Genomic DNA, 16248 nt, shown 5'->3' with positions numbered 1-16248 from the left:
GAAGAATCTTGTAGCTATCATTAAAGAGATCTTGGAATCCTACAATATTTCTCCATGTAAACGTAGTCTTGAAAGGGACATGCAACATTTTTTTCATCTTGCAAGGAGTCAAACCATGTGCAACTTTCTCAGTTGTCTTACTTGCTACCTGCTATCGTTCTCCCGCTGTCATAAAGAAAGAAAAAAAAGTTTCGCCGCTTCCGAAACGACGGATTCTCCACTATTTGTCCACTAGAGTGCAGTGCTGCATGGGTGGAGATATCTTTCTTTCTTTCAGAAAGTTATAAAGTGTAAACAGTAAATAGAAAGATGGAGTTGCAGGATTTTTTAATGATAGCTACAAGATTCTTGCAGCATGACAACCTAACTTATTTCTGTTTTGTAACTCCTGTTTTAGGAATTGAAAGACTGCAAGAGTCAGATGACAGACTTAACGAATCAGTGGTACCAGGCCATAAGAGTTTCACCCACCGAATCCGAAGACGATGTGGAAGTTACGCAAGAGTGACATCAACAAGTGAGGCGTAGATAAGCGTCAATTGAATTTCTGAGGTGAAATTTGCATTTAAATAAAATGACGAAACTTGGATGAGTTCAGAGTTCCTTGCTTGAAAGAAGTCGTCACCGTTTAACAGAGAAGTGCTTTCTATTTTATTATATATTTTTTATATTAATACTTTTTATGTAAAACAAACGTCTTTTGCGAATTGTGTGCAGCTTTTCTTATTATTACAGGAGACTTTGAAGGGGGGGGGGGGGGTTAAGAATTGGTATGCAGAAGCATTTTTATCCATATTTGGGAAAAGCATATGTCTACGCAAATATTGTACGTTCAGTGTCGAGCGTTTCCAACTCTCAATGCGTAAAATATGCCAGATCACTTAATACGTTATAATTAATAGATTTATCGTGACTTTGCCAAATTCTAGACTGCAAGAAAACAAAAGCTAGGTTTATCAACAACTCAGTTTTTAAAACACTCGACTTATCATCCAATCACACATTTAACTTGTTTAAACCTAAAGTTAAATACAGTGTGGAGCAGAGGAAACGCATTTTTTTTAAAACCGCTAGTACTTGGCAACGAGTAGGGGTATTGATTTTGAGCGACCGTTGGCAGGCAGCTCAGACAATACATTTTCAGTCGCTATGGAGCTTTGGAACTTACAGCATCGTCTGTTCGCGGTCAAGCAGTTCCTTAAAAAGATTGATTCAATGGTCACAGTTCAACGTCTTTTTCATCGAAAGTTCAAAGTCGAACGTCGAGGTACAGTCTCAGATCGAAACACTATACTCCGATGGGTTGCAGCGTTCAGAAGTACTGGATCTGTCACGAAAAAGGAAATTTGAAATCATCATGTAAGATGCGATGAAGCGAACGGCGTGACATACCCGGCGATACAGCCTGTCGCCTAGCGGATCGTTTCAGACTATCAAGAACTGCCCTTTTAACTCTGTCTAAATTTTCCAGAGTTAGAACCGAACAAGAAAGACCAGGTAGTTTCTTTTTCATCGCAGATGCAGAGTACTTCTCAACATTGCAACTCATCGGAGTATAATGTTCCGATCTGAGATTCTATCTCGACGTTCGACATTAAACTTTCGACGGAAAAGACGTTAAACCGTGACCACAGAATCATTGTTTCTAAGAACTGCTCGACCGCGAACATATGATGTTCTACGCTCCAACGCGCCATAACGAATGAAACTGCATTGTCTAGGCTGTCTGCCAACGGAGCTCAAAATCAATACCCCTATTCATCGTCGAGTACCAGCGGTTTAAAAAACATATGTTACCTCTGCTCCACCCTGTATTAAGAATTTATGTCCATTTGATTTTAGATTTTTTTCCTAACGTAAATAATATTGTTAATTATTTAGATGGAATCATGTGATACTTCGTTTTAATTAACATGCTGTTATAACATTAGTTACTTAATTCAGAAAAGCAAATTAAAAGGTGTACGTTTATGTTTTAATCAAAATACAGGTATGCTTTCCTAAAAAGCATTTCTAACATCATACCTAGGTATAAGAAAGCGAAGCTAGAATTATCCGTATCCTTTTCAATAGAGCATGACGATATTCAAGTTAGAAACAATAATACATTCCAGGAACAAAGTCCGATGGTCACGCTAGTAGAAATTTAGAACATTCAGGTGAAAGTTGTCGAAAGTGCTCAATTTGAAATTGATATGTCGTTGAAAGAGAATAGAAATGTTGTATACAATTTGCAAATTTTAAAGAATATTGTTGAAAGATAATTGTTTCAAAGATTTTCTACTGGATTTTTGCAACTTTCTTCGAATATTACCTGTACTTTCGTTGATGTACTGCTAAGCTTAAACGTAAGGTGATGTAGTAAGTACATGCCTTTGTCAGATTTCCTTTTTCTGGCTATGGTTTAACTTTTTTCGTATGTTGCAAATTTTCATATTTACATAAGAAATCTTCATAAGCTTTACAAACATTTGACTGTGATTGCAATCTACATTCCAATAACTAAATCTTCGATAAGTTTCATCATATGATTCATCTAGATTAAATATTTTCTCTTTCTTGGGGATCTTCACAATGAACTTGCCATTATCATGTCTACGTGGAAGTGTTCGCAAAGTTCTTTCTCCTTAATGTGAAAAGATAGTTTCAAATGTTTGAATACGTGTTAACTGTCCCTTTAACACACTGCGTTTTTTAGTCAATTCAACTTTGTTTTTCTCACATTTTATTTATTTATTTTTATATATGTGTTTACAAATATAGTAGCATGTATGTAGATCACAATATGAGCTTGTTTATGACATAGATTGGTGTATACACACCATGTATGAAGAACTAAGCTGGTTGCCATGTTTTCTTTTCTCCCATTCTACATGCTGTAATGCACTGAGAAAACGTGTCCATTTAAAGCATCTACACTTCACAATCACTTCTTGTGCAATATTGCTGCAGTTGTCAAGCAAGTAAATATTCGTGGGCGAAGGACCATTATTATTGTAGTTACGATTGTTTGATGCTAACTTAATAAAATACAACACTGAATATAACTTATCCTTACTGTCTCTGGTATTGAACAATAAAATACAACACTGAATATTGCTTGTCTTTACTTTCTTTGGCATTGAACAATAAAATACAACACTAAATATAACTTGTCTTTACTTTCTCTGGTATTGAACAATAAAACACAACACTAAATATAACTTGTCTTTACTTTTTCTGGTATTGAACAATAAAACACAACACTGAATATTGCTTGTCTTTACTTCCTTTGGCATTGAACAATAAAATACAACACTAAATATAACTTGTCGTTACTTTCTCTGGTATTGAACAATAAAACACAATACTAAATATAACTTGTCTTTACTTTCTTTGGTATTGAACAGAAGTCACCTTATATTAGTTCGTTTCGAATACTTACCTGCGTTTCACATTAATTCTACACTGCAATAGTTTTCGTATGTACACATGGAACTTATGCTTCTTCTGAAAAACATTTAAAATATAAATGTCACTAATACTAAAATACTTTACAAAAGTGATACGTGAAATGTCTATCACTGCTATTGCTTCTTTTCCACTTTTTCCAATGAATATTATCAAGAATATGAAGAATAACAAATTACAAAACAGAAGTGTTTGCAGATTAATAAAAATATACTATAAAACAATAGTACAAAAATTGAATAAAAATACATAAAGTTACAAGTTTCTTCAGATAGTTTGCTCTGGATAATTTTGTAATTACTTATATATCTACTCATTGTTATTTGTAATGTACATGGAGCAAGATATTTATATGATGTGAAGGATATGTTTGGGTAAAATTATTGCTCTTGATACTTGTCGATACATTGCATCAACTTGTTTCTATTTAACACATTGACTGCCACACTAGGAAAAAAAAAACTTTTCGGTGGGGGGCACAGTGTTTTATTACCAAAATAGATTAAGAACTTTGTGAATAGAACGACCTTTGTAGTTCAATGAATTAAAAATGTTACTTTTTATTGTTATCTGTCCGTGAGTTGAACCAACTGCAAAGTTTTGCCTGCAGGGCCACTTATCAAAGTAGATAAAGGTGTCAGCATTGTAGCGTGAGTCTGCTGCACAGCACGCGACACACAAGGTAAAGATACGTATGAGTTATGTTTTGGGTCACGAAGCCCCAGTACTCCGTGTCACCCAAATTGGCGTATGGCATCAGTCAATAAGCTCGCAGTGCGCTGTTACTAAATCTTCAGGGAGGAATCGAATCATTCATAGTTGATTTTATTCGTATTCGTGGACAATTATGAATGATAAGGTGTCACTGAAGGTTTGATAAAGCGCACTGCGAGCTTATTGGCTGACGCGATACGCCAATTCGGGTGACGCGAAGTATAGTATGGGTTAAATTGCGGTACAGTTCTTTCTACGGAGCAGCGAGGACCATCGGACTTCGTTGGTGAATCTCATTGTAGCAATTTACGAAACAGAAGTAGATTCGTATTGAAGGGAGGTTTGTTAAGTATTGGTTTCAGCTTATAAGACATATTACCGTTTAAATATTACACAATGTTTGATGACCATAAACAAAAAATAATATAAAACTACAATTAACAATATATTTAATTCCATGTAAATACCTAGTTTTGTTTACATATTTGTATTGTTTATTATAATTTATATTTTCTGTTCACAGTGAGTGAATTTGAGCATGCAAGTTGAAATTTGCAGCATTGATAATTGTTTTACTGTATATGTATTGCCTTAAAAAAGGAAAAATAGTCCATGTCTGTCGTGTTTAAAAGAATATTTGTTAGATGTTGTTACGAAAGATTTTTCTGTGGTAACTCATTGTGCCAGTTGACATAAGCCCAAATTTGTGCATTGTTTTTGTGAACACGATTTAAGATGTATCTGTTGACTTACGAATACGTTTTTATGACGAAAATTGGGCATAATTACGCAGAAAAAAAAATTGTCCGTGGTACATTTGTATTCTTAGCCATTTGGTATATAATATACCTGAAGTGCTGATTTGTTAAACATAGTTGTTGTTGTTGTTATTATTACATGGTGAAAAATAATGTATTTTGACGTTATTGATGATAACAAAATGAATTAAGGTAGTATTATTTATTCTAATTTTCCTTGTATAATATTCGTCCAAGTGAAACATAAACAGTGGCGAATCTACTACTCGTGCAATTCCCATAGCAAGACCTGGGAACGAAGGATAACGATACATGGATGCCGTTACGACAGCGCCAGAAAAAAAGTTTGAAGGAGGATGGAGGAAACAACATGGAAAATCTCTGAGAAAAAAGTCGGGAATAATAACAGGTAATTTCATACACAGTGAATTATCTCCCTAACTGGAGAGGCTGAAAGAAGTCAATTTTGGGAAAGAAAATAAATAAATAAAAATAGTGGAATAATGATTGCATTTATAGTGTCCGCTTGATATAGTTTTGATCACTTACTTGAAGACTTGAATTTTGTATTATTATTTTAAAGGGCTACAAATTACCTCTATAGGAGATTTCCTTTGAAAAAATAAAGTTGAAAACTGACGATTTTATAGGTAGCTGGGAAGGTAGAGCGTGGACTGTCCCTAGATGTACAAGAATGGTAGGAAGTGCTAAGAAGGAAAGTATGTAAAGGAGATTGTGTCATGTAGTCATTTATTGTCGGTAGTAGCACACTAGTTATAAGGATGAAGTTCCTCGAAACACAAACCCCCGTTTCAACCGACAATATACTTTGCACATCCAAAATTTCCTGGTCCGCAATAGACTCATAGATCACACATAAAAGGGTGAGAGTATTAATTGTAACAAAAACTAATCAAGAACTTCCGATATGTGACTGTGAATATCCCGTGTGTCGATATGCCTTAATTAATATAGTCATCTAAATCACTAGCTGATCATATTCAAATTTTTGAAAAGCATAGATTGTTAAACGCAATAAGAATTGGTTATATTTCAATTAATTTTCTATGTATGGATTGTTTCTTATCTTGTGTATGGATACTTTCAAATACCTAGGATTAATATTAACAGACTAAAACCATATACACGAAGAAATTAGAAGTCGACTAAAAGCAGGGAATTCGTGTTACTATACAGTAAAAAACCTTTTGTCGTCCCGAATCCTGTCGAGGAATTTTGAAGTTTAAAATATATAAAACGATAATCATGCCTGTTGTGCTGTATGGTTGCGAAACATGGTAGCTTACTCTAAGGGAAGAACGCAGACTGAAAGTATTTGAGAATAAGACCCTGAGACGAATATTCGGGCCCAAGAGAAACGGAAATGGTGAATGGCGGAAACTTCATAACAAGGAACTACATATTTTATATCGTTTACCAAACATCGTTAGAGTCATCAAATCTAGGAGACTTAGGTGGACAGGTCATATAGCCAGAATGGAAGAAAGTAGGAACGCTTTCAAAGTTTTAACTGGAAATACAATCGGAAAACGACCATTAGGAAGACCTAGGCGCAGATGGAAGGACAATATTAAGCTGGATCTCGCATAAATAGGAATACAAAGTAGAAACTGGATCCAGTCGGCTAAGGATATAAGTCATTGGGGAGCTTTTGTGAACGCGGCATTGAATCTGCGGGTTCCGTAGGCCATAGAGTGAGTGAGTTAGTTCTTAGCTTGTGTATTTGGTAAAGAGTGTAAAAGCTTTTTTACATTCGTGCAAAGGTGTTCAGTACAGGTAACCGTGACCTAGCAGCAGCAGTGATCATATATAAAAGGATCATGTAACGCACCTAAATCATTCAGTTGATGTGTCACTGTATTTAATTGAGTTACGTTTTAGCATTACGTTCAGGCATGTTGAAAGTAATGTAATATTTTCCATTTTTTAGCAATTTCTTGCCCTTCTTGTGTACGTAAAAGAGCAGGTTTTAACGTGGCAAATCAGAAATTGTTGAGAAATATAGAGAAATCTCTTGTTAATTGTGAAGTCCATACAAGGCGTTTCAAAACAACACTGACAAAGTTTGAGAGCTGGTTCCTGACACCAAGATAACACAAAAAGTATGAACCTACTTGGGTTCAGAAATCCGTCATTTCGGAGTTAAAGACTGCCGAAGACATGAAAAAGTGAACATTAAAGATCCATAGCTCCAATACTATGGGACCTACCGTAGTCTTGTCAAGACTTCACGTAGAAACTGGTATGTGCCCTATCCAAATATCCATGTCTCAGAATCCTGCAGTACTTCCGCAACAGTTTTTATAGAGGTGATTGGTGAGTACTTTAAATTATATACCCGTAGCCAAACTCTCTCCATAAAAATTGTTGCGCGAGTAACACAGGATTCTGAAACATGTATTTTTGTATAGGACATATATTAGTTCCTAAGTTAAAGTCTTGACCCGACTACGGTAGGTCCCATAATATTGGAGCTATGGAACTTTAAAATCTTTAATGTTTTCGGCAGCCTGTAACTCCGAAATGACGGATTTCTACACCCATGTTGGTCTATTCATTTTGTCTTATCTTAGTGCCAGGAATCGTTGTCGGTGTTGTATTGAAACATTCTGTATAAGGAAATATATATCTGCTTCTCAAAATACTTTTGAGGAACACTGTTCAATGTTCAATTCATTGTTCGCATAAAAATAGTTACATTGAATAGTTTATGTTTCATTTGGGCGACCCAATTTTAGATGAAAATATATATTAAAAATATACATAGATTTCGTTATATGTAATAGAAGACTAAGTAGAATATAGAAGACTTCTTAGATTAAATGGTTTATAAGAAAAGTTGACATTATCTTTTGAATCTTTAGTTCTGTTCATTGATCTAGGATATAAAATCAGATAAATGAAAATTGCATGTAAATTAATTTTTGTGTAATTATTATTAAAATGTTCTCTTAATTCTGTGTAATCATAATGTATATACCGGATGAAGAGAAACTTATTATAAACTTCCTTTTCGTAATTCTTAGTTCAAGTATCCATCTGAAAAATTATTGATATTTCGCCATGAATATGGGAAAAGGAAAAACAAAGCAAACAAAATTCCGTTAAAATGAGAGAAGAAATGTATCAAACATGTGCAATATTTTACACGATCTAGCAGTTTGTTGCAACGAAAGATCGAATATATTTCAGTCAAAAATTTTCTTCTACGCGTTATATCTGGAGAACTCTTATAATGTAGCCAAACCCAAACTATCATTCAAGTCAATATGATGTGCTTATTCCGTAGAAAACACGAAAACTCGATTTAGGGGCTGTTCAAAAAAATTGTAACCCCTGATCCACAAACTAATTATTGGCCAAGATCGCAATCTTTTGATCCATTTTTTAAATCATTCGTAAAATTCTTGCTTTCTACTGAAAATATTAAGTTTTCTCTTTTTTATGAAAAAGAAAGAAAGAAAAAAAAACATAACCGCTGCAGGCTTGTGCAAAATTCTTTTGAGGGACGGAGAGATCTCAAATGAAACCTTCATTTTACACAAATACAAGCAATGCAATGAATTAATTTTTCTAGTAATTTTACAGTTTTTTCGTTCTTTAAATTTCTCCGTTTTCCATACTGCTGCCGAAATTGGAAATATTTTTCGCAGAATATGACATGGATTTACAACATTGTCAGTAATGTTTCTCAGTTTCTGTGGGTGTAGCATCAAGGATTACAAGATAATTTGGACTGTAATAATATTTCAGTATGTCCATTATAGAAGCTACTCAGTATATGCATTTTAAAACAATCATAAAAAGAGTGCAAAGTTACTTTTAAACAAAATTTGTAAACTATTCACTGAAGCTAACTCAAGCTGAAAAGCTTAAATTATTTTCTAGATACTAATTGTGAGATTATGAAACTAACGCTGAACGTTTCATAGTTAAATAAATAAATATTTTTAAAAATATTTCTCTTAAAATTTCAGGCCAAATGTTTTCCAGGAGGTAGATAAGACGAAAATTAGTGACCTATTAGAATATTAATATAGTATTATAATGTAACAGTTTTAAATAATTTTGAACTAAGTATGTATCTCGACACAGTGCCGTGCAGTGGGGGAAGGGCGAGCGGACCGATGGCCCCGGGCGCTGAAGTAAGAGGGGCGCTAAATTCGAAAGGTTACAAAAAAGATAAAAATACTTGGAGTATTACTAGTATGTACTTAAATCCTCTTGCTGTTTTAGGAACTGGTCCTATAATGTTACTCATGTTAGGAAAATGCATGTGCACATATAAAATAGAAGGGGAAAAGTAATAATAAAAAAAATGCTCAAAATCAAGGAAAAGCGGGATTATTTTTGAAAATTTTCTTATGGTTCGCGCCAACCATGGTGGAGCTTCGCGGCTGGTCTGTCAGCCTCACTCATAAGAGGAGCGCCGTCGTATACTCTCGGCCCGGGCGCTGATTTTCCACGGCACGGCACTGTCTCAAACAGGTGTAGATTCTGTAAGAATGAATAATAATGCGTAAGCATTCTAGGGGAAAATGTATATGTAGACATCTAGACGTGTGTAATTCAGCCAAAGTGGAGCATTTTGTTAGCATTGAATGTTTCAAAAAGTACAATAGTCTCAAAGTGAGACTTTAAAGACGGTTCTTACAAATTATTGTTACTAGATCGATGCATCAGAAAATCCAATAGATAACATCATTGTGTTTTACGATATTGTATTAATGATGAAGGTCGTATCCGTCGTAGAAGGTATGTTGAAAACAAAAATTGTGAGTAATGTAGTTTTTGTAGCCACATGTGTTTTCATTGCTCGAAATATATCCGTAAAAAAATTAACAGTAAGTGATGTAAGTGAAAACAGATACAGATTAACTATGAATTGTATTTTGTACCGTTACCTGATTTATTTCATTAGATAACAGACGAAAAACCAGACTCCGTGGAGTAACTTTTTTTTTTTTTTAATTTAAAGTTAAACGTAACTTCGTTGAAAGCTTACTCTTAAGAGAGATCAGTGACGACGCTAGCTTTAATTCCTTGGTGGGGGGGGGGGGGGAGAAGGAGGACACAGATATTTTTGGGGGTAGCGACTTTTTATACATCGAAAATGATAGTTTTATATCATTTGGCCTACATTATAATATATTTCTGGGGATGCGGCGGATGTCACTGGGGGACGACCACAAAATGTTTAGAAATTAAAATATAAGCCACATGCATTAGTATTCTAGTGTTCAGTATTGTGAAGTTCTCTCTAAAAAATACTTAACTTGTGTTTGCATTTTATTTTTTCGTTATCATTCCGTGAAATTAAATAATTCTGCCCGTTCGTTTCTAAATGGCTAATGAATGTGATCTCGGGTTCAATTGAATGCTTACTTCTGATACAAATCCGGGTTCCAGTTTCAATAGTGAGTTCTGTCTTGTACAGATTCGGTACCGAAAACAGAGATTAACCCATTGGAATCATATTGACGATCTGTGGTCGCGCAAAATATTAAAATGTTTAATCATGACGATGAGAATTCGCGAAGTCTAGCCGGTCAGTATAAACGACAGTAGTGCATTTTCCTTACAACTTCTTATGAGTTTCTGATAATATTCAAGCAGTGGAAGCTCCCCTAGAACATTAATATCTGATTTCTATGCTTACAGCACGGCATTTATGCTAGATATTTTTATACAAAGAGAGAGAGTGGAGCGTATAAACTCCATCTGTGCCAGTAACAATTGTTATTATTCTACACACACAACAGAAAACTTATCATTCATGAGAGTATGTTCCTTAGCTCTGAAATAAGTTTAACATCCTTACAAGACCAAATACAAACACACATATTACTTACTCCTGAGGTATTTATTGCATTTTACTTCCAAATTCCACAATGGAATTTCCGTTACCAGTAGTGCTCCAAACTAATCCTCACATAACATATTAACCTAATTTGAGATATAGGGTGTACCACAAGTAGTGACTCACCTTTTGAGTGGTCAGTACATTTATATTATAAACAAGAATAGCATGAAACAAAATTTTAGGTACAAAGGAATGATGTAAAAATTAAGTGCTTTACAGTATCTAATCCCTATTCTCCATTTGAAGGTCCACCTGGCGATCTTTAATATCGGTGTATGCCTGCATCCGGAGACAACACATTTCTGCACGCATCTCGGCACATCTGAACGGGAATGTTGTTGAATTCCCCCGGCGATTCGCGCCATAAATTCTGCAACACTGTTTATGGGTCTTGCATATACCTTGTTCTTCAAATATCCCCATAGGAAGAAGTCGGGAGGGGTGAGGTCTGGTGACCGTACAGCTTCTTCATTCGTCACTGGATTTCCTTAACGTTGTGTGTTTCAGAAAATAGGCAAACGCATTGGTCATTTCCCAAACATCAGGAGAGTCGCCATCTTGTAGTGTTGCCAACTGAAAAAAGGTAAAACATCATTGCACCACAACACAAACAAAACAAGAAACAAACAAACATCAGTCATACAGCCTAACTTACCGCACCTAACAACAAGTGAGTCACTACTTCTGGGACACCCAGTAGAGATTCCAATCGATGAAAAAACGTAAGAGCGTCCTAAATTACCCATCAATCTTGATCTGATTGCAATCCAACATGATTTTGCTTGCACAGAATGTATCCTAGCAACAAATTTCAATATAAATGCATGTGCCACGATTCCGTAACATAGTCTTGTTACCTCATTCCCAACAATTTATATCTGATTCAAGTGGATCAATCTTTTAACAATTAGGACGGATTTTCATGCAAGCGTCCGTTGCTTCCGATGTCTTTGTGTAGCCAACACAAAGTTGTGTTACAAGTAGAACCGTACTTAAACAATTTTCTCAATTGGCTATTCAGCCACATCGCAAGCAAAGAACACAACGGACGCTTCCATGAAAATCTGCCTTTAATGAAAAACATTTTTTCCCATAATAGTCATTTCTAAAACAAAAAATTCAATCCTTGCTCAAGGGATACTGATGCTACCTGATGTATTTATTAAAAATATCATTTTTTTAAAATTATTATTATTGGGTAGTTACGCAGCGGATGGGAGAAAGAAAAGTTCGTTACGATATCTTTTAGAAAATGAACGAAGTTCCTAATTCATTTGTCCAGAAAAGAAATTTAAAAAGCATTCCAGTGTATCATTTCTTTAACGTTTGTTTAATTAAAGGGACACGTTTTCCTTAATACTGATATATCATAGGGATATTGCTCAATAATACTTTGCTTAGATTTCCTTCTTTTTAAAGAGGAAATATTTTGCACCCATAGAATAAGGTTGTGGCGAAATGAAATTTAAGTTTCCAGTTTAAGTTCCTGCCTTACTAAAACAAATACAGAATTTATAATTTTTCTTTTGCTTGTTTTTCTTACGTGAAAAAAGATAATGAAATGCAACTTACCCCAATCATAGATAATGTTATTCTACAACAGAAAATATGATTCTAAAGAATTCCCAATATTGCCAGAATAACAATTCCCCCAAAATCTAAGTTAAGACAGTGACTAGAGAAACGAATTCAACTGCATTTGATTACCTATCATGTTGTCTTGAAGTTCTGTGAACTACTTTTTAAATTACATTATTATTTAATTTTAATAACTATATGTTAAAACTATTTTGTTTATTTCAAACTAGATACAACTATTATTTAGAAAGTAGTTCACAGGATAGATACCAAAACAACATGATTCGTAATAAATTGCAGTTGAAGTTCGCTCCCCGAGTCTCTGTGTTAACTTAGATTTTGGGGGAAATGTTATTCCGGCAACACTGTAATATCTATGAATGTCAACACTGAAAATTCTTCAGGTTCATATTTTCTGTTGTAGAATAACATTATCTATGATTGTGGTAAGTTGCATTTCATTATCTCCTTTCAATTTATGAGAAACAAGCAAAAGAAAAATGGTAAATTTTGTGTTATTTTTAGTATGTCAGGCTCTTAACGTTCCATGATTATGCACCGAGGCCAAGAGAGACGATAGTGGTGATAAGAAATGGAATGAATAAAGTGAGAGAAAACGGGAGAACCCCGAGAAAACCCGCGCATACACGGTGCTTGTCCACCACAAAAAATAAGGCTTTCGTAGCTCAGCATAGGGTTTAAATTATCAAGTTTTAGTGTGTGACAATGTAATTTGTATTTATTTAAGAAACGTTTTCTGTACAGTGATTAATACCACTAGTATACATATTGAGAGCCGCGGTGGCTCAGTGGCAGAGCGTTCATCTCTGGTGCAAGGAATCCCTGGTTCGATTCCCTGGTTCGAACTTTGTGGTGGACGAACACCGTGTGCGTGGGTTTTCTCGGGGTTCTTTTGTTTCCTCCCACTTTATTCATCCTATTCATTTCCATCATCATCGTCTCCTTTAGCCTAGTCGGCATAACCGTGGGACGTAACACTTGAAGATTTCATTTCATTCTTTTTATACAGGGTGGCCCAAAAGTAGGTATACAGTCCCGTAGTGACCAACTGATTGCTTTTTATATTATTTCTTATTGTTATCCATCAGGCAGACTTAGTTTCTGTATTATTTGTCCTTAATATCTTTTTACTCATATTTTAAGCCCGGAACAGCCGAAGCAAATAAAACTATAAGCTAGAATGTTATACTTGATCGATGCAGGAATGTTATACATGACCCTACTTTTGGACCACCCTGTACATATTGAAATAGCATTACCATTCCCAAAAACAGGAAAGATAATCACATTTCTTTAGATATAAAGTTTCTTGTGTGTAAAGTATACATTTAGTTACGACAGTCTTATTCTGGGGGTCCAATTTGGTACATATTAGTTTCAAATTTATCACTAGTGTTAATTCGTCACTATCACTTATATGTACTAATGCCGAGAAATTCAAATGTTGGAAGTTCTCTAATGAATGTAATTGTTAGTCTTTTTTTTTTTTTTTTTTTTTTTTTTAATAAATGGTGGGAGTATTAGAATATGAATATCGATAAAATTTTAAAGATATATAGTTAGTATGGTCTTCCATGAATAATCTTCTGTTACAAATATTGTGTATCGTTTCAAATTTTAAATGTGATACTCTTTTCGAACTTCTGGTAATCAGAAAGTAACTTTCATTTCAACCATTACTTTTGAAATGAAGTTTTCTTTGAAGTAGGATGCAATGGAGATGTGATAGTTGTGTGCAATAGATAGCAATTTTTAAAAGGGAATTTTGTAATGTTTTGATAGGTCCAATTTCTAAAAGATTAACTTTCGTTTAATCAAATTTGATACAGTATGTGAACTTTTAGTTAGATGTGTACGAGTTTTGTAAGCAGGGCCGGCCCTAGGCAATTTTCCGCCCCGTGCAATGGCATAATTTGCCGCCCCTCCCCAGTCTCCAGAAAGAACAAATCTTAAAAGCCACGATTTTAAGTACGCTACTACATCATGAACAACGAACGGGAAGGGAAAAAGTACTCGCACTCAGAAAGGCCTAAACACTACAAATACAATCTCGTTGAGTCTTTTTTCTTTAAATAATCATCTATTATGTTAGTAAAAGATAAAGGAAACACACTAGCAGAGGAAAGATGATAATCCTTTTTTATAGAATTCAATATTGGGCTTCACTCTCAATATATCAGTTTCCAATTCCAGTGCAACTAGCTCTTTTATCTTTATTTCTTGATTTTCCTTCTACATCTGTTAAAAATTTTTTTAAAAAAACAACTTATTTTCACCTTCAATCATAAGGAACTTGTTTGTGACAAAGACAAGACTAGTTTTCATATAAAAACTGTGATTTTAACTAAATGGAACAGGTGTTCGTTACTGTTCGAGAATTGAGTTCTTGTATTTGACAATAATCAAGCAATTCATGCTGGGATTTGTTTAACTATTTGCTTTAGCCTCCCCTCGAAATTTGCCACCCCGTGTAAATGCACGTGTTGCACATATGGTAGAGCCGGCCCTGTTTCTAAGTTTCATTTGTTGTAATTATTTTGTAAGGAAAATGCTTTTAAGATTTGCGTATGTGTATTTTTTTTACTTATGACCAACAAGGTAACATTCAACCATGTAAGTTTACGATAAATGTTTGTGATGGAAATAATCTTTTTCTCATCTTTTAAATGTTTTTGTGGACCAAAATTGAAAGAAGACTGTATGTATTTAATGTGTATTATTCGTTTTTATTCGTTTTAAAACTATGGTTTCTTTTCTGTACACATGTATGTGAAATGTAAATAATGTGTGAAGTTTTGCTAGTCATTGGTTAATTATAATTTTAAAAAATGTATGAAGTGTAAAACCATTTATTTCAAATTGCATTAAATCATTCATCTTTATTGATTTTTTTCTTTCTATTTTGTTTAAATTGTTGCGTAGTTAGAAACAGCAATCTAAACACACGAAATGGAGACGGCATTTCAGTAGGAGATAGAATGGTTAGGTGTATACGATTTGTAGATGATATGGCGCCTGTTGCAATTATCTGAAGAGAAAGTCAATAAGATGTTTGAAAACTTGAGGAAGGTCTGTGAAGAATATGGGATGAAAATAAATGTTACAAAGACAAAAGCCATGGTGATTGGAACCAAGCGGTTAATGTCAAATATAGAAGTAGGAGGGGAGAAAATACGACAGGTGACTAGTTTTAGATACCTGAGTAGTATTATTACTAGTAATGATATGAAATGTGAACGTGAAATAAAATCAAGGATAGGAATGGCGAAAGAAGCCTTTAGGAGGAAGAGAATACTATTTTGTGGGACCTTAAATAGAGTTGAAAAAAGAACTCATAAAATGCTTCGTGTCGAGTATTTTACTATACAGGGCGGAAACATGGACATTGCGCATAAATAATGAAAAATTACTGGAAGCTTTCTAAATGCGGGTGTGGGAAAAAATGAAGAGAATTAACTGGGTCGAGTGGAAAATGAATGAGAGGGTGTTAGAAATGATGAGAGGAGAAGAACAATTTTAAATGTTAATAAGAAAAGGAAAAGAAAATTGGTTGGAACATTGGCTAGGAATGAACTGTATCATAAGGGACGTTCTAGAGGGTATGGTGGCAGGGAAAAGAGGGAGAGGGCGTAGGAGACTACAATTAATGGACGATATTAAAACAGAAAAATCGTGCGTGAAGACGAAGATGTTAGCTGAAGACTGTGGAGCATAGAAGCTTCTCAGTTGCAGCAAGTGACCTGCCAATAATGACAGAATACCTATGATGATGATGATGATGTTACATAGTTTTTAGTTTCTAAGGCGAATGCTTTTGATTCACTTTAAGAGCCCTCACTACTT

General features: G+C 34.6%; 1 protein-coding gene across 1 annotated transcript in view; it reads left to right on the top strand.

Annotated features, from left to right (window-relative positions):
- Nhe1 (Na[+]/H[+] hydrogen exchanger 1) overlaps positions 1-15287 on the top strand; it is an 84195-nt gene extending 68908 nt beyond the window's left edge. The window contains exon 15 of the mRNA XM_081747138.1: positions 398-15287. Within this exon, the coding sequence (XP_081603264.1) occupies positions 398-508 (111 nt within the window). The 3' untranslated portion in view covers positions 509-15287. The remainder of the gene's footprint in view (positions 1-397) is intronic.
- Positions 15288-16248: the final 961 nt, after the last annotated feature.

This window comes from Thermobia domestica, chromosome 18 (assembly GCF_964235325.1).
Source record: "Thermobia domestica chromosome 18, izTheDome1.hap1.1, whole genome shotgun sequence".
In the NCBI taxonomy this organism is placed as follows: Eukaryota; Metazoa; Arthropoda; class Insecta; order Zygentoma; family Lepismatidae; genus Thermobia; species Thermobia domestica.
Note: the sequence above shows the minus strand (reverse complement) of the source record. Positions and strands in the feature narration are given on the sequence as shown.